The sequence below is a fragment of the Talpa europaea genome (assembly GCF_964194135.1).
Source record: "Talpa europaea genome assembly, chromosome: 2".
Taxonomy (NCBI): Eukaryota; Metazoa; Chordata; class Mammalia; order Eulipotyphla; family Talpidae; genus Talpa; species Talpa europaea.
The window spans coordinates 10,389,396-10,416,550 of record NC_140068.1 but is presented as its reverse complement, the minus strand read 5'-3'; the positions used below and the strand labels follow the sequence as shown (position 1 = coordinate 10,416,550).

General features: G+C 54.8%; 1 protein-coding gene across 2 annotated transcripts in view; it reads right to left on the bottom strand.

The window, feature by feature from the left end:
• SYNJ2 (synaptojanin 2) overlaps positions 1 to 27,155 on the bottom strand; it is a gene marked incomplete at both ends in the record, with an annotated part of 83,618 nt that overhangs the window by 28,085 nt on the left and 28,378 nt on the right. For both annotated transcript variants that reach the window (XM_084228279.1, XM_084228280.1), the window contains 5 exons: positions 1,716 to 1,812; positions 6,923 to 6,984; positions 15,361 to 15,444; positions 20,975 to 21,200; positions 24,070 to 24,340. In XM_084228279.1, coding sequence (XP_084084405.1) covers positions 1,716 to 1,812; positions 6,923 to 6,984; positions 15,361 to 15,444; positions 20,975 to 21,200; positions 24,070 to 24,340 — 740 coding nt within the window. The remainder of the gene's footprint in view (positions 1 to 1,715; positions 1,813 to 6,922; positions 6,985 to 15,360; positions 15,445 to 20,974; positions 21,201 to 24,069; positions 24,341 to 27,155) is intronic.

Sequence of the window (27,155 nt, the reverse complement as noted above, 5' to 3'; positions counted from 1 at the left end):
CTGTGCCTCAGTAGGGGTGCAGGACACTCAGCCACCCTTCCTGGTAGGGGGGACCCCCGTGGCCAGGACATGTGAAGAGGTGGGCACTGGGCAGTGGGATGCAACTCACAGGGACCTCCTCCCACAGGAGGAACTGAGGCCAACAACTCACGCTCCCCAGAGAGCGCTGTGGGAAGGGTGGATGGCAGCCTCGGGGGCCCGGCCTCAGGCCTCACCCATCTGCACTGCCCCAGGCCAGACTGGTCCAGAGAATACTGACTAAAAAGAAGGGCCAGAAAGACATTGGTGTGTGGATGATGCTGGCGCCAGAAAGCAAATCACCCAGAAAATCTTGCTACGAGAAAGAAATCGTCTGAAGGGAACAGAGTGTGGTTTGGCGGCTTCCTCTGGGGCCACGCCTGGTCCAGCCACGGCCTGATGACTCCGCTGCTGGCCGTGGGCCCGAGGGTGGCAGAGCCACGGGCAGAGGGAGCTGCTGTTCCATGTGACACCCCTTCAGGGCTTCTTTGGGTAGAGGGTCCTCCTTTTACCCGCTTCCTGCGCCGGCCACCCTCCCCGCCCCCACAGGGCCCCGCCAGCCCACAGGGGGGCTGAGGGCATCCTTTCCGCATAACTCAAGGAATAAGAGGAAAAAGATTCTTGGATTTTCTTCTTCTGCTTCCTCAAAATAAGCTGCTGGCATTTTTGCCAATGTGGGTGGGAGGGAGATACTTCCCCAGCTTGTTGCTAGTAGCAACAAACCAAACAGGAAAAGCAGGTCTGGCCAAATGAAACTGGCAACCAGACAGTGCCTGCTCTGGCATGTGGCTCTTCTAAACAGTGAGAAGAGCATCAGCTGCAGTCAACAGCTGGCCAGGGGCCAGGGGTCAGGGGTGACTCTCCCTGCAGCGGTCAAGTCTGACTTTGCTGCCTCTCTGTAATTGCTTCCTTGAGCCTCCAACAACCAGAGGACTTTCCTCTAGAAGGGACAGAGGCAAAAGGAAGAGGAATGGGAGGTGCCCACAGCTCATTCTGGAGCTTCCTCCCTAGCCGACTGAGTGGTGCACGGAATACTAGGAACAGGAGGGACCCCAGAGGAGACTCCAAGCAGGTGCTGCTTCTGTTGGTGGCTTCCCCCCTGCCTAGGGTTTCTCCTCCTTACTTCCCCTCTATGCGCCCTGGGGAGCTTGGTGCAGCAGGTACAGGGAGCAGCTTCCAGGGGGAAGCCCAAGCGAGCATAGAAGAATTGAAGGCTCCAAGTAGGCAGGAGGAAATCATGTACGACTCCTGGCTTTAAGCCCCCACCCGCCTCCAAGCATAACAGCCCCCAAGCATAACAGCCCTGCGTGTGCTGGGAGGTTGCTGGCCAAGGTGAGTCAGAGCAAGGAAGGAAGGGGGAGCTCGGGCTTCCTGAGCAGGGCAGAGATGCAAAGGGAGAAGCGCAAACATACGTGTGGTCGTGCGTCTCTGTTTCCACCCAAGACAGAGGGGAGGGTGGGGCTGTCCTGGGTCCCCAAACACCTCAGGAGATGAGAGATGCTTTGTCTGGATGAGTTCATAAGGATTAGTCTTCATGCCTCAGGAGTCCAGCCATGTGAGCTGGAGCACTGATGGGGGAGCTCCCAAAGGAAGGGGAGCAGAGCTACCGCTTGAGTGTGTCCTAACCCCACCCCCGCCCGCCCCCCAGCAGGGCCCCCTGCCCCTCCCAGGCGTGAAGACAGCGTGGGACCCTTTACCTTGAAGGCTCTGTTGAGCACCTCCTCTCCGCCTCTGCTCCCCAGCAGGTTCACAACCACTTGCTTGCCATACTGCTCCTTCAGAAGTACCATATGCCTGCAACGGGGCAGGACAGCGCATGACACCAGGCTCTGGGGCCCGGGGAGGGTGCAGTAGGGGCAGGGACCAGGAGCACCCTGAGGGCCCAGATACCAGGAAACAGGGAAGGTACAGAAAGGACCTTCAAGGGCTGGATGAACAGCTCCCCAAAACCCAAAATGTGGGAAAATTAGCACTGGGGAGGGAGAAAACCAATCCGGTAGCCACCGCACTGCTCACCACGCCGAGGCCGGGGAAACAGGCCAGCCCTGTCTGTAAGGCGCCTTCTCGCCAGCCTGACACCTGAGGCACTGTGCGTGCACCCGAAAGAGCCAGTGTGACCCCCCACCAACAGGGACTTGCGGCTGCCCCAGGTCCCCGTGGTAATGAAGGGCTGATGTCACTTGGTACCGTCCTCCTCAAGACTAGAAAGACCAGGAGGAGCTCTAGCCATCTCAGGGTCCGGTTTCTCACCAACATCATTACACGTAAACCAAACAAGGAGGTGCAGCAAAAAAAGTTTCAGGCTTTAGGAAAACACTCGTCTATCAAACTAGTTTTAAAATATGTACATTGAAATATTAGAAGAGACTCTTGTATCCTTTATCCTTGGCTCTTGAAAAGCAATTTTACAATTTTAATGTTAGAAATATTTAAACGTAATTTTAAAAAATTGGAAAAGGTAGGGCCTCCCTGGTGGCGCAAGGGGTTAAGACGTGGCCGATGAAGCAATCTGCAGCCACGGAAGCACGAGTTTGATCCCCAGCCTGCCAGGAGCAACCCACATGGCGCGGCAGGACAGATCGTGACACCAGGCGCTTGCCCACTGCTCCCCTCAGCAGTGTGTTTCAGTCAATCTGCCTGTTCTGTTTCCCGCTCTGTCTCTGGTGAATCCTCTTACCCCCTGCACCTCTGGCCTGTACCCCAGTTCTTGTATGCATAAATTTTTTTTAAAAATTGGAAGGCAATACAAAAAATTGGCATAAAATTGGCATTTAAATGTGATCTTTATGTCTATAGTAAAAAGGCTAGAAGATAATACACCACAATATTAAAAGTGGTGTTTTATGTGACTGAAAATTCTTTTCTCTTTTGAATACTTTCGTATTTTCTAAATTTCTACCATGACATTTCTTTAGTAGACATACTGTAAAATTTTCTGAGACACCCTCCACCTCCTCTAGCAGCTGAGAGAGGAGAGCCATCCTCATGGCCTCCATCCTGTATACAGGAATCAGCTACCTGAAGGCAAAGTCACTCTTTTCACACTCACTGGTACCCAAGGAGCCAGGTAAAGATTTAACAACAGGTGCTCAGCCTGTGCATCTCTGCAGGGCATGCTTTAGAAAGGAGGAAGATTAAGTCCTGCAGTGCTCCTGCAACGCCCTCCTCCAGCATCAGCACACCTCTAGGTCAGGACAACTCAGAACCGGAAGCCTCTCCTGTCAAGAATTCTGTTATTCATGTCTCTGAATGATTCACTGTTCTTACCTATATAAACTAAATTCGAACTTGTGTTTATTGGAACAGCTCTCACAGAGTAAAATCTGTTAGACTGTTAGCTGGGTTTGAAACCTCACTTTGACTATCTAATAACTCTGCCTAATGATTGTGGACATTTTATTTTCAGTGAACAATTCTACAAAATTTTATCAAAAATATTTAAGGGTCTCCCTGGTGGTACAGTGGGTTGAGCGCAGCGCTGTGAAGCTGTCCACAGCCTCTGTAGTATGGATTCGATTCCCAGCTGGCCAGGGAGATTCCCACATGGTGCAGCAGACCTCTCCTGTCGCTGCTCCCCTCAGCAGTGTATTTCACTCAAGCTGCCTGTTCTGTTCCCTGCTCTGTTTCTGGTGAATCCTCTCACCCTCCTGCGCCTCTGGCCTGTACCTCAGCTCTTGTATTAAAATAAATAAATCTTTAAAAAAAATTTTAAGAGAGTATTCCCCACCCCCACCCCTAGTAGGTTCCTCTGTGCTTTGTCCCTAGACCCTGTCTCTGCGTGGAAGAATTCTGCTGAAGCAATGCTCCTGCCCCCTGGCCCCTCCTCCAGGGAAGAGTTGGGTGAAATCAGGGTCACTGAGATGTCCCCAGAGCTAGGCAGAGGCAGCTGTGGGCAAGGGTCCAGGACCAACGACCAATGCGTAGCTCAGCCCGTCTGGGCAGCTCTGGATCTGCCTGTCCTGAGAAGGAGTCCTGATCTGGGGTGTGAAATGTGGATCCAATTGTGAAAGTCTCTGCTCCAGGGGGGAGTCTCTCATGGAGTGAGTACCTCTGACTCGGGGGTGAAGTGTGGGGAGCCCATTATGGCCACACAAGCAAGCCACACTCCACAACACAGTTTATCAGAAATGAGGCTGATGTCTGAACTCCTCTGTCTGATGCTTGCACTCGCATCTCAACAGGCTCCAGATTCCAAAGAGGGGAGGGGAGCGGTATGACTCACTGGTCACATCACAGCCCTAAACACCCTTGATGGAACTATTCACTGCTGTTGAGCTAGTTCCTTCACCTGCACCGTGTGGCTCATCCTCCTGCAAATAGCCAAGAGGACTGAAAGATGAGAGCAGGCGCACGCCCAGCACTTGCACATGGGAGCTGGATTTTCTTTCCATTTAAAAATAAGATATTATACTTATTATTGGTAGATTAAGAGGTTCATTTCATGGGCTCTGAGGGAGTCAGGACATCCACCACAAGGTTAGTAAGAGGAATGTCAGAGAAACAGTGAGGAGCAAACTGTGAGCCAGCGAAAGACATCTTGAACAGATTCCATGCAGATGCAATCTCAGCGCCTTGGACTGCAACTCCCAGCATAAGGGAGGCAGGTGCTGGGAACTAGGGGCGGAGCTGAGCAGCCAGACGGACCTTTAAAACAAAGGTGAGTCTGGCTCTCTTGCTTTTTCTGCTCCTATTCACATCCTGGTGCTGCAAGAAACACAGACAGCATCGAGCCATGTTCTGGTCAATTAACCTCTATATATTCTCCCTCTTCTACTCCTCTTGCAAATAAACCTTTTTAAAATTTCTCTCTGTATGTCTGCTTTTGGGTCTTGTCCCATGTTCTTAAGTACGTTAGTGAGGAATCACAAACTGGGGTACCCCCTTTTATTTCTGGGGTTGCCCTCTAACAGGGAGATTCATCCTGCCTTGGTGGTCTGTACTTTGAGAGACTTTTTACTCTCTGCCCATCTGTTACTGTCACACAGAGTGCCTAAGAAAACTGGGGCAGGGGCAGTATGGAGCAGTCACACCTCCACCTGGCCCACTCCTTCTCATCTGTGGTGCATCCTGGGAGGCCAGCAATGAAACACACCCTGATGTCCACATTAGGATCTGACACAGCACTTTTACAAGATGACAGAGGGTGACTGGAGGGCTTCATTGTGCCACAAAGAGAGACCAGAAACCACCCCATCAAACCACTTCTCAGCCAGGCAAGATGCCCATCATCAGCCACAGCCAAAGGTCTGCTCCAAAGCTGCCTCCTGCAGACACTGGACAGATAGTCAAAGAGCAACAGCACTAACCTGTCCAGTGCTGACACTGGAAAACAAGGCTTCCTTCTATGGGTAATAAAACTATCTGTGTAAAGGGGGTAGGGTAGGGAAAGAGGAATCTACTCTGGCCCAAACCTGTTAAAGAACTGGAAAACTCCTGAGTTCCATGGTGGTCCAGAGACGGGGGGCACCTGGGAGGTGATGTCACCCCTGCTCCTCTGGTGGCCGCGAGCATCCCTCCTGTTCTACTAGACAAGCTGTTATCTCACTTCCGCATACTTATCTTGAATGAAAGCATCAGGTCAGCCATGCACACGAAAATGGGCAGTTCACACGAGAATACACCCCTCTCATGAAACTTCAGGTTAGGAAGCATGAGAAAAGAAACTGCCGGCCACAGCAAGCAGCAGCTGCCCGTAAAAGGACTTACGGGCTCAGGAAGTTGTTGGATGGTTTGCAGGAGAGATCTAACTGGAAGGGGTGCATGTGAGAAGAGAGAGGGCTCATTTGTTTGGGCACAGACACACGCGTCCAGGTACAGGCACACGCGTCCAGGTACAGGCACACACACACCTACTCTCTCTCTCTCAACAGGGTTTTAAAAAAACTTTAAGTCTTTGTAAATGCGCTCAGGACTTTAAAAAGCAAATAAACTCGTCCACATAGGAAAGTTTTAAACAAGCCCAGCAAGCCCCTTCTCTTTTGCTTCTGGTCAGTTCAAGGAAAAATTTCATATTCAGTTAAATTTACCATTTCCTAAGAAATGGAGATCAGTGTCAACTAAAATAACTCCACATGTACACTGCAGAGAACACATGAAGAGTCTTCTGGAAAAGAGGCAGTAACAGTGCATGTAGTTTATACCTCTCTTTACAGTAGACGCCACCATTTGTGCCCGGGGCTAGGGTCACCGAATATAAACAAAAGGTCCAAGTGAATTCAAAGTCCAAGTCAAACTTGGGGTAGACTGATTAAACCACTTAAAAAATTACTCTTGAGAATCTTTATAACAGTCATTAAGATCACTGAAAACATCTAGATTTAAAAAGCAAACATTTCAAAAACTATTTACTATTTCAAGTACATGTAGTTCAGCTTAGCTACGGCTTTTTTTAAAGCCAGTTGCAAAACTGTGTTATGATCCAATTTGTTTTAAAAAATGAACCATATGTATGCCAATTTTTTCCCCAGAATGATATAAAGAAACAATATGGCTTGATAAATAATAAAACCTGTAGTAGTGGGAATTGGGGGTTAGGGCACTTTTACTTTTCACTTTATACCCTTCTACATTGTGACTTTTTAAATTCTGGGAATATATTCTTTTTAAAACAAAACATACAGCTATGAGTACTTTATAATTTAGTCACCCCCCTAGTGACCAGGATTAATGCATAAAGTGTCCTTGAAGCAGGACCGGCAAGATGGAATACTTGACCATTTAGAGAAGTTTATTTAAGATAAAACAAGATAAAAGCATTATGTGGGCATTTATTAATGAACCTTCAGGGAAACCCAAGGGCAGGTCAAAACCCCATCTTGTAAACTCCCTTCTTGTGGAAAGGCCCAAAGTCAAAGGCAGGTTTAGGTGTGGGGTCAGTGGCTTAGGGGCACATCAGAGTTCCTACCTGTCGAAAGCAGGGGCGTTAGCTTCCAGGCCTCTGTTGAGTCTCAGATGGTGGGAGCCCACCTACAGCCGAGAGGAGAAACACATGTAACCGTTTTGCTCTGCCAAGCCTGGCTTCCCCACCCGTCTCTGGCAGCCAGGTGGGCATGGCAGCCCCCCAACCCCCTTCCACGGCACAGACAGCTCTGCAAGGCCAAGCTCTGAGCTTGGTCCTGAGGCTGGACTCTGGCTCTGCTGCTGCCCAGTCCTAACTGCAGCATGGACCACGCTGAGTGGAATCTTCCACCACCAGCAGAGACGCTTCAGGGTGAGACCATGAGCCTGAATCAGATCCTCAAACCCTTTGAAGGTGCAAAGAAGCAGCTAAGCCAGTGGGGGAGAGAGAGAAGGCTCCCCAGCCTCCCCGTCTCTTCAGGCATCTTCACCGCTCCTAAAATTGGAGTTGCTGTAAATACTGGCAAACTAATTTGCTTTATTATTTACAATTACCTATTTAACACTGAAAGTTTAAAAACAAACTTCAAACTGCACATTGTTCTTGGGGTCAGCTTAAAGGGTTCTCTCTGGACAAAGTGGGGATGATTTGAGCATGGGTCTCTGGAAAGGAGGTAATGGATTCTAATCCAGTGAATAAAATAGGAATCCATGACTCCATCAAGATGATGGCTGGCTGGGGGACAGATGGCCAGAGGGGGTTGGGGAATGGGGACGGGTAGAGAGGTAGGTGGCTGGGTGGGTGGGGGGTAGACCCTCCTCGTAGTAGGAAATCAACTGAGGACATGGAGGCAGCCCTGGAGGGACACCACCAGTCTGCAGCCCTTGTAGTAAAGTCTGTTCTGCAAAATTTGTCCGCTCATCACACATCCGAGGGGCAAGCTGGATGAGAAACGGCTTTGGACGTGGTCTCAGAGTCTCCAGTGGGTGACTCCACTCAAAATGAGCCACACCCCTGAGGGAGATGAGCACAGTAGAACCAGAGGGGGCACCTCAAAACAGTGGGGTCACTTGAGTCACGTCATGCTTGGAGATCTAGAGCCTGAATCCTATCACAAGGAAACACCAGGATACTCCCAAATGAGGAATGTGCAGCTGAGAGATGAAGAAGGCCGCCTTGTCCAGTGTCGGTATCATGAGAGACAGGACGACGCGGGACTGATCCAGAACAGGTACACAGCCAGGAGGTGACCCTGGTGTGAAGTGGGGAGGCTGAGAGGTCACCGCTGAGACATTACCGGGCGGCGTGGGCTGCAGGCCAGCGTGTGAGCCAGACCTGTGCCTCGTACTGCAGAGGAAAGACCAGCTCTGGAGACAAAAACCTTAACCCTAGCCTCGAGGGACAGGACACCCTGTTACAGCAGAACGCATGGAGGCAGGCTCGGAGCAGCGGCTCAGACCGAGGGTTCTCCCCACCGTCCTACAGCCTTCCAGGAGGTCTGAAGTGACTTCCAGTTTCTTGGAAGGTAGGACTTAGTTTTGCTCATTATGGAGTGTCTTTAAAGTGGTATCTTTGGGGCCTCCCCTGGTGGCGCAGCAGTTGAGCACTGGCCTGTGAAGCTGCCCGCAGCCTCTGCAGCACCGATTCGATCCCCAACTTCCGGCGAGGGTCCCACATGGCATGACAGACCTCTCCTGCCGCACCCGCTGCTCCCCTCAGCAGTGTATTTCGTCAGTCTGCCTGTTCTGTTCCCTGCTCTGGTGAATTCTCTCACCCTCTCGCACTTCTGACTGTACCCAGTGCTTGTATAAATAAATAAATAAATGAAATCTTAAAAAAAAAAAACTTAAAAAAAAATAAAGTGGTATCTTTGGATTTGTCCCTATTCACAGACGGAGGTTTTTTTTAAAAAAAATATCGATTATTTTAATTTGTCCGGCTGATTTTTTTTACTATGCTCTTTCTCCTGGAGAGGACGCTGGCTTACAATCCTGGGCATGGTTTCCAGGTCTGGGCTCACACCTCCAGATGTGGGTGTCACAGAAGATGCGTCATGTGCTATTTTGTGAGTCTTTTTGCCACAGGGAATACATCTGTCCCTTTCACACGCAACAGAAGTGCCCATCTAGAAAAATGACAGTTTCTCAGCAACAGATTCAGAAGTTACTGGGGATAGATTTGTCCATATAAGTGATTCGACCAGAGAATTTCAAATCCCCTCTGGTCCCAAGAAGCTGTGGGTGTTCCTGAGATCGTCTCAACCAGGACGCCTTCCTTTTGCTGCTGGTTTCCTCTGCCCTCCTTCCTCGTGGCCTCAATACCTGACTGAAGAGACATCAGACACTCAATTCCAGACTTGCACATCCCCTGAGTTCGGAGAAGGCTGCCTGGTAGATAGCCAAGGCCAGTCAGCAACTGTCTGTCCTCTGAACTTGCAAGGAGGGTTTCTCGTTCCCAAGAAGGGGGTCTGTGTCCCTCTCAGCCACCCCCCAAGAGCATCCCAAGGCTGAGACCCAAGATCAGGGCTCCTGGTGTGGTCGGTCAGTCTAGCCAGGGGCCTGTCCCAGCTTCAGGGATAAGCTGCAGCTGTTCTGAGACTTGTTCCCATGGGAACATAGTAAGAAGAGACTAGAAGGGGACCTCCTTGGCAGCCTAGGGGTTAGACTTAGCCTAGGGGCTAAGTCTCAGAGCTATCACCACTATGGCTGTGTTGATCTGGGCCGGGAGCTGACCCTCAGGGCACAGCAGACCTCTCCTTATCTCCACACTGCTGCTCCCCTCAGCAGCGTATTTCAGTAGATCCCTGTTCTGCTCTCCACTCTGTCTCTGGTGGTGCCTCTCGTCGCCCCACCTCTGGCCTATACCCTAGTTCTTCTACACAAAAATAAGAAATTTAAAAAAAAAAAGAAGAGACTAGAAGACAAGGGTTGCTGGTGGATCATGGGTGACTTGGTGGTGGGGGCGCCACAGTGGCAATGCCTGATGGGGGATCCTAATATTACCTCAATTAAAAACAAATAAATTAATTTTGAAATATGGAGGGAAAAAAAAAAGTCCAGGGCTCAGAAGGCTGGTGTCCAGCTGTGACTAGTCTCTCACGACACGCAACTCTCTGAGCGTGACCCGCTTCTACTCCTGAGCAGGTAGAAACTAGACTCAGGTGACTAGACTCAGGAGTGCCCAGACTCTGCCTCAGACCTAAGTCGCCCTACAAATGGCACCTCTGACGGATTAGTGAGCACACCCAGACGCCCCTCGACACGGCACCCAATTCTATGGAAAAGTGACAAAGTGGGGGGGGGGGAACCCTGGCATTCGGCCCTGCACGATTCCTGCCCAAATGGATCACTGCGGAAACACCTAGAAACACACTTGGATGTTTCTGACAGGCCTGCAAGACAAGTGCACGCTGACAGATGGAGAAGTGCCCACACACACCGATGTGCCGAGCACGGGCTTGAGAGGGTGGGAGGCAGAGGCTTCACCACGTCGGTGGGGCTCGGGGTGGGGATAGGTGGGAGCGGCAGGCAGGCATAACCCAGACTGGCTCAGAGCTCCTGGTCTCCCTCTCCGATTTCCACAACCACTGTATGTGGGGGGGCAGGGCAGGACACAGCATGAGCCCACTGTCACTGCTGACCGCAACCTCCTGGGGACGCTCAGAGCCAAGGGCACCAACTGCCATGAATGACCAGGGCAGCACATGGGTGCCAAGGAGCCCCAAGTCCAGGGGTTCTCAAAGCAAGGTCCCCACCCCCAGGGGAGCGTGTCACACAAGCAAATTCTTGGGCCCTACCCCAGGTGAAACAAATGAAAATTGCTAGGGGGTGGGGCTGGGACCCTGAACTCATCTTCCCCTGCTCCCTTTGCTCAGGCTGAGATGCCTGTGAGGGGCAGGCAGCAGGCAGAGCGGCTCTGCAGGCCTGAGTCCACACCTGGTCAACCGAGCAGCATGCCAGGCCCAGGCCGCCCAGGCTGCTTTCTCCGTCACAGCCTCTGCTGCATACCCCTCTCCTTCCTCTAGCATCGGGGCATCCCTGTGGTCAGCAGCCTTAGGCCTCACCTCCTGTGGCCCCTGCCTCCTCTTTGGATCTGGACACAATTCTCTCTTGTCTTGGGTCACCTAGTCCTGAGGCCACTGAGCATCAGAAGCCTCAACTAGGAGCCTTGGTGGGGCTGGAAGGAGCACAGCGAGGCACCTTTGGTCTCCCTCCTCCTCCTCCGCCAGTGCAGGGGGCCCTTGGCCAACCGCTCTGTCCATTCTGAGTCATCAGTTCGAGCCCACTGACGGCCGACTGAGCTGGGGAGAAGGCCTGGCTATGCCGGGCAGAGTAGTCACCTGCACCTGAGAGCTCATGGCCACTGAGGGAGCCCCAACCTCCCACTGCCCCCACCCAGAGAAGGCCCCCAGCACCTTCCAGGTGGGTCATCACAGGGGGTGCTGCCTTCCGTACTTTCCCTCCCACAATCAAACCTGCCACCTGCATGTGTCAGGCGTCAGCCACCCTGAGGCCCTTGGGTGACGTGGCACGCGGCATGTGCTGAGCTGCAAGCCGATGCCTGACTCGCTCCCCAGCACCAAGGGCAGGGGCGTCACCCGGCTACTTGAAATTGGCCAGGAATGGTCAGTGCTACGAACCCAAACTATCCCTCCTGGCCCCGGCACACCTGAGGTCCCGGGCTTTGCTGCACTTTGGAGTAACCTGGGGGCCTCAAAGCCCTGCTGCCTGGCTCAGCCCCAGATGTGGTGTTAGGGGGAAGGCATGCCACCTGGTCTCGGGGCTCTAAGCTGCCAGGTGAGTCTAAGGTATGGCCACATGTGGGCGCTGCTCCCTCAGGAGCTTGGGGTAACAAGGCACGTCTTGATCTGGCCCTCCCCGGCCTCGCCTCTCGCCAGGACCCCCAAGCCTACCACAGGTGATCTCAGGGGTGGCCCCTTTGGCCTCAGGTGAAACATACTCTGTAATTAACCTCCTTGCTTGGGGAAGGGGCCGCTCCACTCCCTCCCAGCCTCAGGGAGGGGCCCCCTCACCAGCTCTTGGCTTTCCTCTCTCACAGCCCAACCACCCAACCCTGCCACGTCCCTGCCGCTTCCTCCCAGCAGGAGAGGCTAAGCTGACCACAGGAGCCTGGGGGTGGCTGAGGTGCTCAAGGAGGTCTGTGGGACCAACACAGCCCGATCTGGGGGCAGGGGCTACTGCAGGCCCAGGACTGGGACTGGCCTAGGACACTGGGGGGAGCACAGCTGTCAGATAGACATGCTTGTCCTGATGCAGCCTGCGCGCGTGTCCCACAGCAGCCTCTTGTCATGTTATCACTCCTAACAGCTGCCATTTTCCAGCACTTTTTAGTCCCTAGCCCCTATGCCAGCTCCTCGTAGAGATGATATTTAATCCTCCCTGTATTCCTGTGAGGTTGGCAGTGCTAGCCCCTTTTACAGAAAAGGAAACTAAGGCTTAGCAAAATAAGGACTTTTTTTTTTTTTTTTTTTTTTGAGATAAAGAACTTCTCAAAAGCATCTGGTTCCTGAGCGGGGGAGGGGTGGAGGGGCTATTTCATGATCTGGAACCCGGAGGGGTGATGTCAAAGCTTATGCTCCGGGCCACAGGAGGAGCTGCCGCCACTGGGCTTCTTTCTGTGAGGGCTGCAGGGAGAAAACGTGATGCTCCTTCCCCGCAAGCCCCCAAAGACCCGGGTGCCCGGCGGGTGCCGCTGAACCCTGGCTGCGGCACACGTCCGTGTATTCTGCCCTCACCCCAACCTTGTCATTATTCTTGAAATGGCTGCACCAGAAGCCGCTTCCCATCCTTTGTGGAAAGGACCTGCAGCCACCAAAATGAGCAGAGGCTGTAGCCAAGAGCTCAGGGAACAGCCTTTGACACGGGGGCGGTGAATTCGGGCAAAGCGGGCGAGCCTGGCGCTGTCTGCTCCGCGTCCTCCCCCAGCTGGTTAGTCACAGGAAGCTTCAAAACACACGGAACTCACCTCTACAAGACGTGAATGCATATTAGGGGGGAGCAAAATCTCCAGCAGACTCACAGGGCGTAAAAAACAGATGCTGGAGCTCACAGGATAGCAAGAAAGGGAGGGTAAGGTTTCAGCGTGGCCGCCTGCAGGGGAAGACGGACCCGTCACAGGGCCGTGCTTGTCGGCAATGAAGGTACCATCCCTGAGAAAACCTGTAGACGCACCATCACCCCACTGTCCTCTCTGCCCGCCTCAGCACCCCAGCCCCACCCTGGAAGGCAGGGGGTTCCCCGGGGCAGCCCCAAGAGGAGGCAGCGTCACAACTTACAATGCAAGCTCTTTACCCAAAGACCTTTGTCCTTTGCATCCAACTAAACTGGAGAAGGAAAAAGGTTCCAAATGAGAAAGTCAATGTGTCGGGCTTGCTACTGGCAGCTCTGGCAGGGAGACTGCAGACTACCCCCTCGCCCCCTCTGCAGAGGACAGTGTTCAGAGATAAACAAGGGTGTCAGGCCCAGAGGCTAGTTAGTCCACAATAAGGTTAACCAGTGCTAATGCCTTTTGGAACGTAATTCTGATGGAGGCAGCAGAGATGCTCACGTGCTGGGCATCTAAACGGTGCTACCGAGGTACCCATGTCCCACGGACACAGCCCCTGTCAAACAGAGAGATGGCTGCTCCCAGGCAGGTTCAGGCCACGTCTGGAGTGGTAAGACAGTCAGGCTGGAGCCAAAATTAAAGAGGCGAAGGACAATGGCTTTTTTTGGAGAGACCAGAACAGGGAAAGTTCTAGAAATATGATGGAAGACGGTCTAGGGGCTGGAAGTTCCTAAAGAAGACAAAATAGAGAAAGGGAGAACCATGAGTGTCCTTCCCAAAGACCTGCAGAACTAGGCTCAGGCTGGCGCATCCTGGGTCACTGCGTGGACACAGAGGTGGGGACTCCCTGACAGAGCTTTCCCAGGTCAGGGCCTCGAGGGCGATGTCTGGAGGCCAGCCTCGCAGGTATCCTGGAAGAAGGATCCCTGAAGGGGTGTGGGGAACGACTTTAAAGGGTCCTTCCCAAACTCTACAACCTCCGTGATCACACTTTGACGTTCTGACACGCTTCTATGTGACGCACCGTTAGGCTGGCTTCTTTGTACCCTCTGCACTTCATCTTTGCTCCTTATTCCTCAACACAGCACTTGGGAATGAACACTCCAAGCTAATAAAACCAAGTTTCAACCCCCCTTGGTAATGTCCAGAAGAGAAACAGAAACAGAGCAGCTGGCAGGCTTCGGGGGAGCTGGGAGGAAATGGAGTTTGGCAGAGGGGCTTTCTGTTGGTGAAGAAAATGTTCTAAAATTAGACTCTGCCAATGGTTACACAACTCTGTAAGTGCACGAAAAATCACTGATTTGCACACTTAAAGGGGTGATGTTTACAGCATGTAAATTACATTTCAATAGAATTCTTTAAAAAAACAGTCTGGGCTGCACGCCAGAGGAATCATCCAGGTGACAATCGCCCGAGGAGGGCGTCTCCACCTGCGGCCGCAGCCTCACACGCCTCCGATGGTTCTTCCCCGGGAAGGCTGAATGCCAGTGAGGCTTTCTCCTCCCAGAGAACTCGAGCCCAGTGAGACTCTCCTCCGCTCATCCCTCCCGGGCCAACCACAGTCAAGTGAAGCAAGAAGACACCTATGAGGACAAAGCGCTTACAGCGAACACCGGGGCAGGTCAAGGGCAGGTGAGACCCAGCCTGAGCCTCTCCATCACTGCTGTGGACCCAGGTGCCAAGACACAGAGGCCTCAGAGAGGAGTGAAGAGACAAGGCCCAGCAGACCCAAAAGCAGATCTGGGACCGAGGAGCCGCCAAGCCCACTCGGCCATGACCCCCCCGGGAGGAGCTCCTCGAGTGAAGCATCACGCCCTCCCACTGACGACAAATGTGTCCTTGGACAGGGCCCTGCACCCTAAACTCTTCCCAGGAGACAGGATGCCAAATGCCGCTGGCACTGCCCAGAGCTCAGTTTTGGACAGCCAGGTGTATTTTTAGAAATCATGGGAAAGCGCCGAGCTATTCTCACGGGGCCCCTCCAAACACCAGTCCTGCTGCATGGCCACAAGAGCCCCCAAAACCTCCCAAAACCTCCTCTCCCTTCGGGAAAGGGCTCTGAAATTCCCAAAAATCTTTGCCCTTGGCCACATTTTCAACACCCTGCGCTTGGGGTCTGGCTTGAGAGGTCCCACCCTGCTGTGGGTCTCCCATATCAGCAGACCCACCCCATTGTTTACCTGCGTCAACAGTGAGCTCATCACGAGAGAACTGCGCCCACTATACGTGTTTCCTATATATAAGCACACACATGCAGGCGTGTGCACACATGCACACACACAAGCATGCACTTTGACAGCTTAGCTCCACACAATCAGACGGGGGCGGGGGGGAAAACCCAGAAAGTGTGCCACAAAAGAGAAGAGGTTAAAGCCACAAACCACATTGTTTAGAAGAGAAACAACACACGGACATACGTTTTTCTTGTTATTACCTACCTGAAGCCCCGGCTGCTCCCAAAAGAGTGGAACGGAGCCTCTGATCTGGACAAAAGACGACACGCAGTCATCCAGGTAAATGGTCTGCACCGCAAGGAGACATAAAGAGAAGGGTATTCTTCAATGAGACTGAATGTCCTGGGGCTGGTAACGGGATCCAACTGCCTGAGACCCGATACCATCAGAACGCAGGCGGCCCGCGGCCCTCAGCGCCCTCTATTCCTCTCCCCAGCCAGGCCTTGCCGCTCCCTGACCCGCAGGCTGGCCCAGTGCACAGGCCTGCTGGCTGCCGACCAGCCTGGCGGGTGACGGCTGCAGCCACGGGGCCTCCCAGGCCTGAGATCCTTGGGTCTGCTGCAGCTGGCTGGAGATTGGCACCAGCTTACCCAGCTCCCTTAAAGGCTTGTAATGCTTCCTAACCCCATTTCAGGAATAGAAGCAAGTGTGCTTGGGCATTTCATGAAGACCCCTAGGAGGCATCTATCTTCACTTTGTGAACTAGCTGGGCAGCAGTTACCAGGAAAGGATGGCATGGACAAAGTGAACGGGTTGGAGCCAAAAGACCTGCTTGGCTGCACTGACTAGGCCTGAACTTGACTGTGTAAAACAAGATGTGACTTGAACTTGAACTTGGTCCTGACCCCATGCTTGTGTTCTTAAACATGCCACTGAGTTAACACCCACAACAGTGTCCCTGAGCTTCCAGTGTGGTGGATGGGGCACCTGCACAGACCAGGTGCTACTTACACTTTAAACATGCATCCCGTCCCTTGGTCCCCCATTATTTCAGATATATCACATCCCTGTCTGTAGGCCCCTAGGGATACTATAGAGCAAGGGAGTTTTAAAAGGACAAAAAGTACAGTCCTGAGCATCACGAGGGGAGGGCTGAGGCAATGATCAGATGTTCTGCCCTTTATCTGAGTAACTCTACCCTGGCCTGGCAGGGCTGGCCTAGGCGATGCTGCGGGTCCTTTCCATTTCTTACCAGCCTGCTCCCTCCAGGGTAGCTTTCCACAGAGGCCAGATCACACTCAGATCTCACATGCATTAGTAATTCTGCAGTGGAGGACCTGAACATTAGACCCGCAGGTTGCCTGGACCAGAGGAATGACACGATCCTGGTATCGGTACTGGTGAGCTGAAATTTTATCCTTGAATCTCCAAAGGAAAAAACACTAGGTTTGAAACTTGCTGTCTGTTTCCAGATATCGACCACCAGCACATCTGTTTACCCTCCGTTCTCCTATTAAGCCTGCAGGACAAAGCAGTTTGTTGTTTAACCTCTTGCGGGTATCGCCGGCAACAGGGAGATTAAATGCACTGCCCTGAGCTGCCTGCTCGGGTCCAGATGGCTGAGAAATAACCCACTTGGCCACCATGTCTACATAAAGACAGAGCCCAGGATCTGATTTCAGCTACACGACTATTAACCCTCTGCCCTAGGGGATAGCAGCTCCCAGTGCCTTTCCAGCATCAGACCACATTCCTCTAGCTGAATTCACACAGAATCAACATCTGAAATGGACACAGCCCTTGCTCAGACTTCACCGGCGACAGAGGAAACGTGCCTTCAAACTCCTGAGCTCCTCCTTCCCACATGAAAACACCGTCCCATCCTAGAAACAGGACTACCTTCCTTGTCACCGAGTTGATAGGACATAATCTGATCCTCAAACACCAGCAGTGGATAATGGTGCTTTCCTTTCAGGGAGAAAAAACCCGACTTTTAACCCCAGCAGGGGATGCAATGCGTCACCTCTGGATGTACTTTTAACAGGAGGCTTTGGGGTCCCCGGGGGAGGGTGCAGAGAGCAGTTGGTGTGTGGGCACTAGGGCAAGGCAGCCTGGGCCTGATTCCATTAACCCAGCAGGGTGACCCTGGCACCTCCCACAACACCCTCGGCCTCAGTGTCCCCTCCTCGATGGAATTAATGCCACCTGGACACAGAGGGGTGAAGACCTGAAGACCTCAGCTCAGGCTCACGGGTCAGTGCTGCCCCACGATGTGGCCTGGGCACTAAAGAGGAAGAGACACTGGGGGGGGGGGGGGAGTGGTCATACAGGGCAGGAGGGGCTGATGGCGGGACAGGTGGAGGCAAAAGGTGGGGTGCAGCAGCCTGGAGTCCCCCTGGACTTGCCACCTCTGAGCCCCTTTCACAGGGCAGTGGCTGCAGAAACCCCAACACCATGAAAGGGCTTGGCAGGGGTCCTCGAGGCTGGAGGGCACTTTCATTTCCGGTGTTTGTGGAACTTCACTCTGGATGAGGGATTCACAGGCCGATTCCTTCCAAGCCTGCTTTCTGGGGCGGACGCCCGTTCTCCAGTCTCCCTCGGTTAACCTGTGGCCTTACCTTCAACAGCCAAATATCTATCTTTTGTCCTTTTTGCTTTGGGTGGACTGAGGGGACTTTTGGGGTTGGTTTTTCTGCACACAGTGAGGCTCACGGCTGGGAGCTAGTCCAACAGATGTGACTCACTCCAGGGGCGGAAGGTTCGAGGCTCCTTCTCCAGGGACCTGCCGTCCACACCGGCACACACAGGCACAGACAAAACACATGAGCATACACCACATATACACACGTGTACACACAAAGGTACACAACACACCATGCTGTAGTGGGGCAGCCAGGTACGGGGGCGGGGGCGCCGGGAGGCTGACAGCAACCAAGCCTCCCAGCCCCACCATGAATCTTCAATACTTTCTTTCCTCTGGTACGCTCTCGTGGTCTCACCTCTGTCATAGTCACTTGTCCTCTCAGAGCTGTCTCCCCCTCGCAGCCATCCCGATGCTGTCCTTATATACCTGACTCTAGGCTCAGGTGTGCACACTACACACCAAGTGTCCACAATCAGGTACACGGGCCCACGCCCAAGCACCAAGCACCTGCTGCATTAGCATAATCACGGCTGCAGGTGATAGCCACGGAGGCTAAAAAAGCCTGATTAATTCAACACACACACACACACACACACACACACACCCCACCCCACCCCCCTCAGAGGGGTGTTCATTCCTCTGTGGGAAGATGTTCCAGGGAGGCAGAAAGGAGCTGGTGCTGAGAGGGCCTCCCTCTCCTGGCTCCCTACCCCTCTTTAGGAGAGGCGCTGCCACCCGAGGTCCAGACAGGCCAGCGCTGTCTAATGCCACCATGTGTGCATGAAGGACGTGCTGCCTACAAGGCTTGGGAAGAAGAACCTCTGTTCCTTGCGGGGGTCCAGGCCCAGAGGGGCAGGCTGCACCCTGAGGCCTCTTCCCCTGGGGCTCAGCACCTGCTCCCAGCGCCCTGAGACCAGCTCCAAAGGCCGCCGTCAGGAAGCCAGCACGGCCATTAGCCCCTCCTAGTGGTTCATGCTGATCAAAGGTCTCAGCAGGCTGACAAAATCTGCTGTTTCACCCCAGGGTGCCCTCCATCCCACAGCATGACCCCTGTGTCTCTGAAAACTCACAGGCCTCAGACACCCTGGGCACCCGCCGCCCCCCCCCCCCAAGCTCCCGTCCTCAGCGCAGGTGAAGCCAGCACGCGGACATGGTCCAGCACGCATGGGCGCTCACACAGCGCGTCCACCCTCCTGCCTGCTCCCGGGCTCGAAAACACCTGTAGGCGGATCCTTGCCAGGCCTTACCCCTCCTCCCCATGTAAAGCAGGGGTGAGGGCATGGGCACAGCCGCTGGGCAGAAGCACCTGGTGCACATATACCACAAAGGGGAGAATTTTGTGTTTACAAAACACCCTAGATGGGCCTCCCTGGTGGAACAAGGGGTTAAGAAGCAGCCTATGAGGCAATCAGCACCACTACAGCACGAGTTCGATTCCCAGCCAGGGAGCAACCCACATGGCACAGCAGACCTCTCCTGTCTCACCCACTGCTCCCCTCAGCAGTGTACTTCAGTCAGTCTGCCTGTTCTGTTCCCCGCTCTGTCTCTGGTGAATCCTCTCACCCCCCACACCTTTGGCCTGTACCCCAACTCTTGTATTCATAAAAATAAATAAATCTTAAAAAAAACACCGTAGGTGAACCTCGGCACCCCTATAATATAGAGTCCTAAACAAAATGGTCATGACTGCAGAGACAGCAGGGGTGCCCGCGTAACCCCATGGGAGAGAGGAGGGCGCCCGGCTCTGGGAGCAGCCGCTGCGCTCTGCCGCCTCTGCTCCTCCTGCCTCCCCAAACAATTTAGGAAAAGGGGTGATGCGGCTAGGGTGGAGGTGAGGTGGCAACCAGTCCAGGGCTGGGGGAGATGAGGCTGGAAGCCCATCCCTCACCCCTGTGTCCCCGGGAAGCCCACCCCTCCCCTTGGCACTCCTGGGAAGCCCGAGCAAGCAGCTGCTCACGCCAGGGCGGGTGCTGATCTAAAGGGGCCGCCGTCCACGTGGGACACCACTCATGGCTGGGGCGGGCGGACCTCCCACCAGGCACACACAGGTCACGTGAAGCCTGCAGCACAGCAAGGTCGCACCTGTGCTCACGGGGCTCCCCAGCCTCACAATTTATAATACCTGTGAGTTGACACAGGGGCAGGATTCCACAGATTGCAAGTTGGGAGAAAAACAGTTGTAAAACAGCATTTCTGGGGATGAGACAGAATTTAGAAAAAGAATCAATGAGAATTCAGCAGATGGCTGTATTCCACAGGCGCTGGAGGCACCGAGGCCCAAGATTTCACACGTCCCAGGTGCAAGACGGGCTTCTAGGAAGAGCCTCGGCGGGTTCAGAATGAACAGTAATTGCCTCCTCTCTCACTCTCCATTACCGATCCACGTGCTTAGGTCTTAAAAATATTCAGGTTGGGCCTCCCTGGTGGCGCAAGGGGGTAAGCACCGCACTGTGAAGCTGTCCGTAGCTTCTGTAGCATGAGTTCTATCCCTGGCCAGCCAGGGAGCTACCCACATGGCGAAGCAGACCTCTCCTGTCTCGCCCGCTGCTCCTCTCAGCAGTGTGTTTCAGTCAGTCTGCCTGTTCTGTTCCCCACTCTGTCTCTGGTGGATCCTCTCACCCCCTGTATCTCTGGCCTGTACCCCAGCTCTTGTATGCATAAATAAGTCTTACAAAAAAAAAATATTCTCAGGGCCTCCCTGGTGGCACAAGGGATTAAGACGCAACCTATGAAGCTCTCCACAGCCTCTGCAGCACAAGTTCGATCTCCGGCCAGGGAGGTGACCCACATGGCGCAGCAGACCTCTCCTGACTCGTCTGCTGCTCCCCTCAGCAGTGTATTTCAGTCAGTCTGCCTGTTCTGCTCCCCACTCTGTCTCTAGTGAATCCTCTCACCACCTGCATCTTTGGCCTATACCCCGGTTCTTGAATGCATAAATAAACAATAAACAAATCTTTTAAAAAATGTATTTTCAGGCCCTGTTGGTTCACCCACCAGCTGCTCTCTGAGCTGCTGTCACAGTTCTTGACCACAGCAAAAATTCCTGCTCACTTAGACCCAAACAAGCACCAGGGCGGCAGCGCCTCCCAGGCAGGAGTGAATCAGAGGAGCCGCACCTGCAACCCAGAGCTGCACTTGCAACCAGAGGCCCAGTGGCCCCTTCACTCGCACCTGGCATCAGAAGCTGGGACCCAGAAGGTGCCGGAAGGGAAACACCATGGCCTGGGCACTGACCTGCTCTGTCTCCACAAAGTTGGACACGTGGCCATCGTCGTTGACGCCGCGGGTATGGAAGCGAGCCCCGGCGCGCTCGCAGCTGATGCGGGAGATGAGGCAGGCCTTGGCCTGCTTGTGCGAGGCGTAGAGAGTGCGGATGGCCACCACCCCGCAGATGACCTTCAGCAGCCAGTCACCGCAGCTCACCTGGTGCTGCCGCAGGGGCACATGCAGCAGCTGGTTCCTGCAAGACAGAACCCCAGAGTGACTCCCATGGCGTCCCATCCTCCAAGGAGATCAGTGTCCGGAGGCGGGGCGGGGCCAAGGCACCCACAGGGCCAGCTGCCTGCTTAGGACGAGGGGAGCTCCCTGCTGGGCTCCCTGCAAACTCTGCACTCAGGACATGGGGCAGCCTGGGCTCTGGAGAGGACCCGGACAGCAGGGCTGCCAGGGAAGAGTCCTTCCCCAGCGCTACTTCCGGGCATCAATACCAGGGAATAGAAACCAGGTGTAGCCAGGGAGTCACAGCTGTCAGGGAGTCTCAGGGAACCTCCGTTTAGACCCACAGCCTCACGGTTTTTGATAGTAAATCCCATCAGTAAAATCCTGCTTCGTGACTAAATCATAACAACAAGTAATAAAGTGACAAATGATAATGATCCCATTAATATATGCGTGCTTATTTAAACTAACTACACGATCCTTAAGGTGAATATAATTAGAGCATCACAAAGCAATCCCAAATAAGTTAAAAGGATGACAGGAAAATAGAACCAAGTTGTAGTATTTCCTCCCCATATCAGGGGGTGGTTCTGGTCTCTGGAGACCCCTGGTGTCCATGCGACAATGACAGGGGCAGGGCTGATACCCATCCCCACATCATGCTAAGTGCCTTGGGATGGACTGACTCACTTCCTCTCCAAGTGGTTCTATGAAAAAGGTATTCTCATTTGCCCCATTTTACAGATAAAGAAACCAAAAACAGAGACACAAAGAATGTGGCCAAGGTCACAGAGCAGTGTGGTGCTCAGCATCTGAGCTCTCCACCCAGCCCTAGCCCGTCCTGGTGAGGCCCTGCCTGTGCAAGGCGCACCTGCCCCTCATCGGGTTCCCTGACGCCCACTTGGGTCTGTTGAGCTGGGTGAGTGGCCACTCTGAGGAGCGAGGAGGGCTAAGAGGGGGTGCGTGGGCATCCGGACACTGCAAGCTACAGTGCACCCAGGGGACCTGAGTAATGCCAGAGTCAGGCCTCTAACCAGTGCCCAGGGAGGGGGCCTCCGGGGGCAGGGCACTAAGTGAGTTTAGACCACAAAGTGCCCCTATTTGTTTACAAAAGGCAGCAACATCCCTGCCCCCGCTGGCCTCTGGGAGGCCAGCTCCCCTCACGGCTGGAGCAAGCTATGACTGTCGGCTCCTGCAGGCCACAGCGACGGTCTGCCGGAGCACATGGTCACGCAGCTTTACCCGGACACACGTCCCTCTCCTGCACCACCCTCTAAACATAAAATAAAGCAGCTGCAATAACAGTCAACTAAACCTTCACATGATGTCCTGGCAAAGCCGCCAAACTTGCCTGTCTTCTAGCCACTGTGACGGCCCTCATCACCGGGGTCAGGAGGACAACGTGGAAAAAGTTCTGTTTACAGTTACACCGCCCTGACCCTCTGGGGAGAGAGCCCCTGTCGGGAGAGGCGACCTGGGTCCGGACAGGAAGGCAGCCTCGTCTCCCCCGGGATGTGATGGCCGCGAGCCACAATGGCGGAGCGACAGCAGCCCTGCGTGCTCGCTCTCCAGCCCGTTCAGCACGGACCTCTCTGGCTGCAGACGTGGCCCAGACTGTGAATGGTCACCAAGCCCATGACCACTAGGCCCAGCTGACTCAACTCTGGTCAGTTCCAGGGGCCCGCCCTGAGCCCAAACACCACACCCTGGAGTGAAGCCGGCCAGCAGCCTGGCGCCACCAGAACTGCCTCCTCCCCTCAACCTCAGGCCGGAGTCCCCTGGCGGCCTCCTCCTCAGACGCCTTGAGTCCTCTGCTTCATCTTACTGTTTCCCATCTGCCTCGAATCGCCCCCACAGAGCTGGGGGAGGCTGAAAAGGGGTGTCACATCAGTGTGGGGCCAATCAAGCTCCCAGGCACCCTGATGCTCAGATGGTGCTCAGGGGTTCCCCCAAAATGTCCCAGCCTGAGCCCTCGCCTCCGCGTCCTGGGTCAGGGCTGGCAGTGGTGGCCGGCCGTCGCAGAGGCCCCGCCTAGTGCTCAGCCACACCCCCAAGCTCGGCTGCCTCCAGGGCACATGGGCCAGCTGGTCCCTGCAGAGTGGAGCCAGCGCCTCACAGAAACACCACCCGGGCCTGGCCCTGAGTGTGGGCCTCACGCCCACAGCCTCGGCAACACCACGGCACCTGCCAGACATGCAGGTTCTTGGGCCCTGAGCTGCACTTGTGGAATCAGAATCAGCACTGGGATTGGCAGGGGGCCACGTGCATTAGGCCACATCAGAGAAAAAGGAGCATCTGGCAGCAGGAGGTGGGGGGACAGGTGGGGTGTATGCTGCTCCCCTTTCTCCAACTGAGGTCAGGCACTCCCCATGGATGGGGCTCTGGGATATGAGCCCAGGAGCTGGAGCCAGAATGTCATGGGGGACTCAGTCTCCTTATCTGTCCAGAACCGCCCCCACCCCCATTACCATGAAGTTACGTGTTTACTATGGAAGAGCTCAGAGCAGTGCCCGCACTATGGGTGCTTTATAAACGCCAGGGGCGAGTATCTGTCCACGGGAGGATGCCTGAGGCTGCGGGGAGCACCCAGAGGGCCAATCCCCCTGCCCGGGGTAAGGCCAGGTGCGCAGGAGACAGGGGGTGATTTCCTTTCCTAATTCTACATCAGATGACTCTGAACACAGCCTTGACCCTGGGGAGGGGACGTGGGGACCCCTGGCCCTGGAGGAGGAAGACGCGGGGGCTCTGACCCTGGGGGAGGGGCACAGGGTGTCACTGGGGTCGGTTTTCTTCTCACTGTGCTGAGCCGGCACCTTGGCTCCCAGGGGTACCCCAGGGTCCCGGGCTCAGATCCCCATCATTGCCCCTGCCCGTGGGCCTGGGGGCCTCACCAAAAGAAGGAGTCCCCCCACTCATGGCTGTCGTCGTCCTGCTTCTGCGCCCGGACGGTGAGGTCGAAGCGGGAGCCGTCGCAGGGCCAGGAGAAGTAGAAGACCCCCGAGTTCAGGATCTTCCTCAAGGCGGCCAGGCGGTCCTCCTCTCTGGCCTCTTCCTGAAGGGGGTAGAAATCGGTGGCGGTGATTTGGTAGATTTCAGCCTCTGGAATTCTGCCCACGGAGACGCAGCCTGTCACCAAAACCAGGAAGCTCAGGGAGGCGCCACCTGGAAGGGAAGCCAGACTGGTGATCATGCGGGCAGGGCGGGGCGGCTCCGACGCGGCCCTCACCCGCCGTGCACCGGGCACCTGGAAACCGGGCCAATTGATGTAAGCAAGAGTTACTTTCCGCAGGCATTTTTCAGGTCACCAAACTTCTAAATAAAAACCCCATTCTAATGTGAAACAGTGATTTGTCTTCATTCGTTCATTCATTCATTTTCCCACCTGCTTATTCTGGTCAGGAGCTCTCGGGAGATGGGGGGCCAGAACCTCTCCCGGCAGCTCAGGGTCAAGGTAGGCCCCACCCAGGACGGCCCCTCCCATGGCGGGGCGCATCACTCCCCCACACTCACTCCCACTGGCATGACGGCGATAGGCCAATCAACCCCAGGTGCACGTCCCTGGGACGTGGGAGGAGCCCACGTGTGAGGACCAGCCCCTCACATGCAGTGGCCCCCAGCTAGAACCAATTTCTTTCCTCATCAACAGTATAAGGATAGGGCCTCCCTGGTGGCGCAGCAGTTGAGCGCTCGGTTGCGAAGCTGCCCGCAGCCTCTGTGGTGCCGGTTCGATCCCCGGCTGCTCCCCGGCCACCGGAGGAGGGTCCCACATGGCGCGCAGACCTCTCCTGCCGCCCGCTGCTCCCCTCAGCAGTGTACTTCGGTCCTTCTGCCTGCTCTGCTCCCCACTCTGGCTCTGGTGAATTCTCTCACCCTCCTGTGCTTCTGACTGTACCCAGTGCTTGTATAAATAAATAAATAAACTATTAAAAAAAAAAAAACAGTATAAGGATAGGACATGGAATGAAATGACGTGACTCAAGGACCTGCTGTAACGCAGGGGCGTAGACAGCCTCATTTCACTTTTCAGGCCCTCACACCCAGTGGCAGCCCCACTCCCGATTGACCTGCACCTGAACCTAGAGCCAGGCCCAGGATCTCAGAGCTCCTGCCCTGCAGCATCAGCACCACCTGGGAGGTCAGAAATGCAAATGCCCAGCCCAGCCAGCCCTCTGCACACAGGGCTCTACTGCTGCTAGCTGAGTCTGGGATTGCCTGGAGCCTTCCCAGCCTCTCCCCCACCCCCCAGGTTTCTATCACAAAAGCTTCTCAGATCTACCCTCCCCAAGAACCCTCAGCTGCTGTCTGGCTCAGAGCCCCAACCCTCCAAGGGGCAGTCGCCAAGGGCTCACTGAGTGACCTCCTAGATCTGCGTGACGGCAGTGCGCCCTCCTCTGCTTAAATCTTCCCTCAGCTCCACTCCCCAGGGTCTCCCGCCCAGCCCTGCCCACAACCTGTACCCACATACGACACCACAGTCCAGCAGCTCACAGGCTGTGTTCCGCAGCTCAAGTGCTTTGAGCCCTCATGTAGAGTAAGGAAAAATGTCAGGCTTTTCTGCCCTCCCGCCATCAGGATAGATGATGGATCCTTGCGGTCCTGAATGCATGCCTGATGGCGGGCACCTGGAGGAGGGTGTGGGCATAGGTAGATGGGATTCACCTGGGCTGAGACTGGGCTTTTAAGGGCGGAGTCACAGGGACGCCAGCAGCAGCCGAAAGAGAAGCCGAAGAAAAGTCAAGAGAAGCAAGAGAAGCAGAAGCCAAGAGAAGGCCGGGGAGCCCAGAGTGAAGACCTGCTGGGGGCTGGGAGGCCTGCCAGCCACCCGGCCCCCCAGCACCCCTTGCCTGCTGTGTACCGGGTAAATCCCAATAAAAGACCTGCAAAAAGCCACTGAGGGCTCTAGGACTCCTCCTTTACCTGGTCTGCTGGATCTTAGAAAACCTGCTCAGTGCCCCTTCTTGCCACTATACCTCACCACCCCGGGCCTGGCCCAAGATGCTGGGGAAACCCCAACATCCATGCCAGCAAGCCCCTACGACCTTTCCCTCACTAACCCTCCCAGCCTCTACCTGCTAGAACCCAGCCTTCCCATGTGCCAGAGGGTTGGGGGGGGTGGGGTGGATCCAGGAGAACGCCTCTCCACCTTCTAGGGTGCACAGGGCAGTGCCTCCACCAAGGAGCCGCCCTGCTCTCCCTGGACACATAAGGTGCCCCTTCTACGAGCAAACAGCATCCCTGTTAGCCCTCGTCATATGCAAAAGCCCCCCTCCCCATCTGCGTCTGTGTCCCGGAGGACTGGACTCCCTGGGGCTGGGGCTCTCTAGCCAGCAATGCACCCGGCAAGGGCTTCATGAGCGCTTCCGAAATAAGCCAATGAGAGCGGCTTGGGAAAGTAGGGTGCCTGCTGCCAGAGAATGAGACACTCCCTACAGGTCCCCCACCCCATGCTGTCCAGGACTGTTTTCTATTCTTTATTTCCCACTGCACAGAGGCCCTCAGCACAAAAGGCCCCAAATACACTAAGTCAGGGGTGCATGGCGACACTCTGCTTGGGGACACGCATCCCCCACTGTGCTCTACTTCAGGAGGGCCCAGGAAAGAAGCTAGGTGCCAGTGAGTGGCCCTCTGGGGCTGGCATGGCTCCAGTCCAGGGACACTCCTCTCGCCCCGCTGAGGTTCAGAGGCCCTGTTCCAGCAAGATCTACTACAAGTAACCCATGGTCCTTACCTGGAGCCTTGGGGGCCTACGTTCTCAGCTGTGTGGACACTGACAAAAGCCCCTAAGATCTCCAGCTCCACCACCCACCCGCTCGTGCCTGCGCCCTGCATGGAACGGGCTGTGGTCAGGTGCCCTCTGGCACCACTCTCATCAGGCCTGCTGGAGGGGCAGGGAGGGGGCTGGGCAGGACGACCACATCGGCTCATGTCTCACCCCCGTCTGACCAGGGGACTATTTTAAAACAACATAATACAGGCA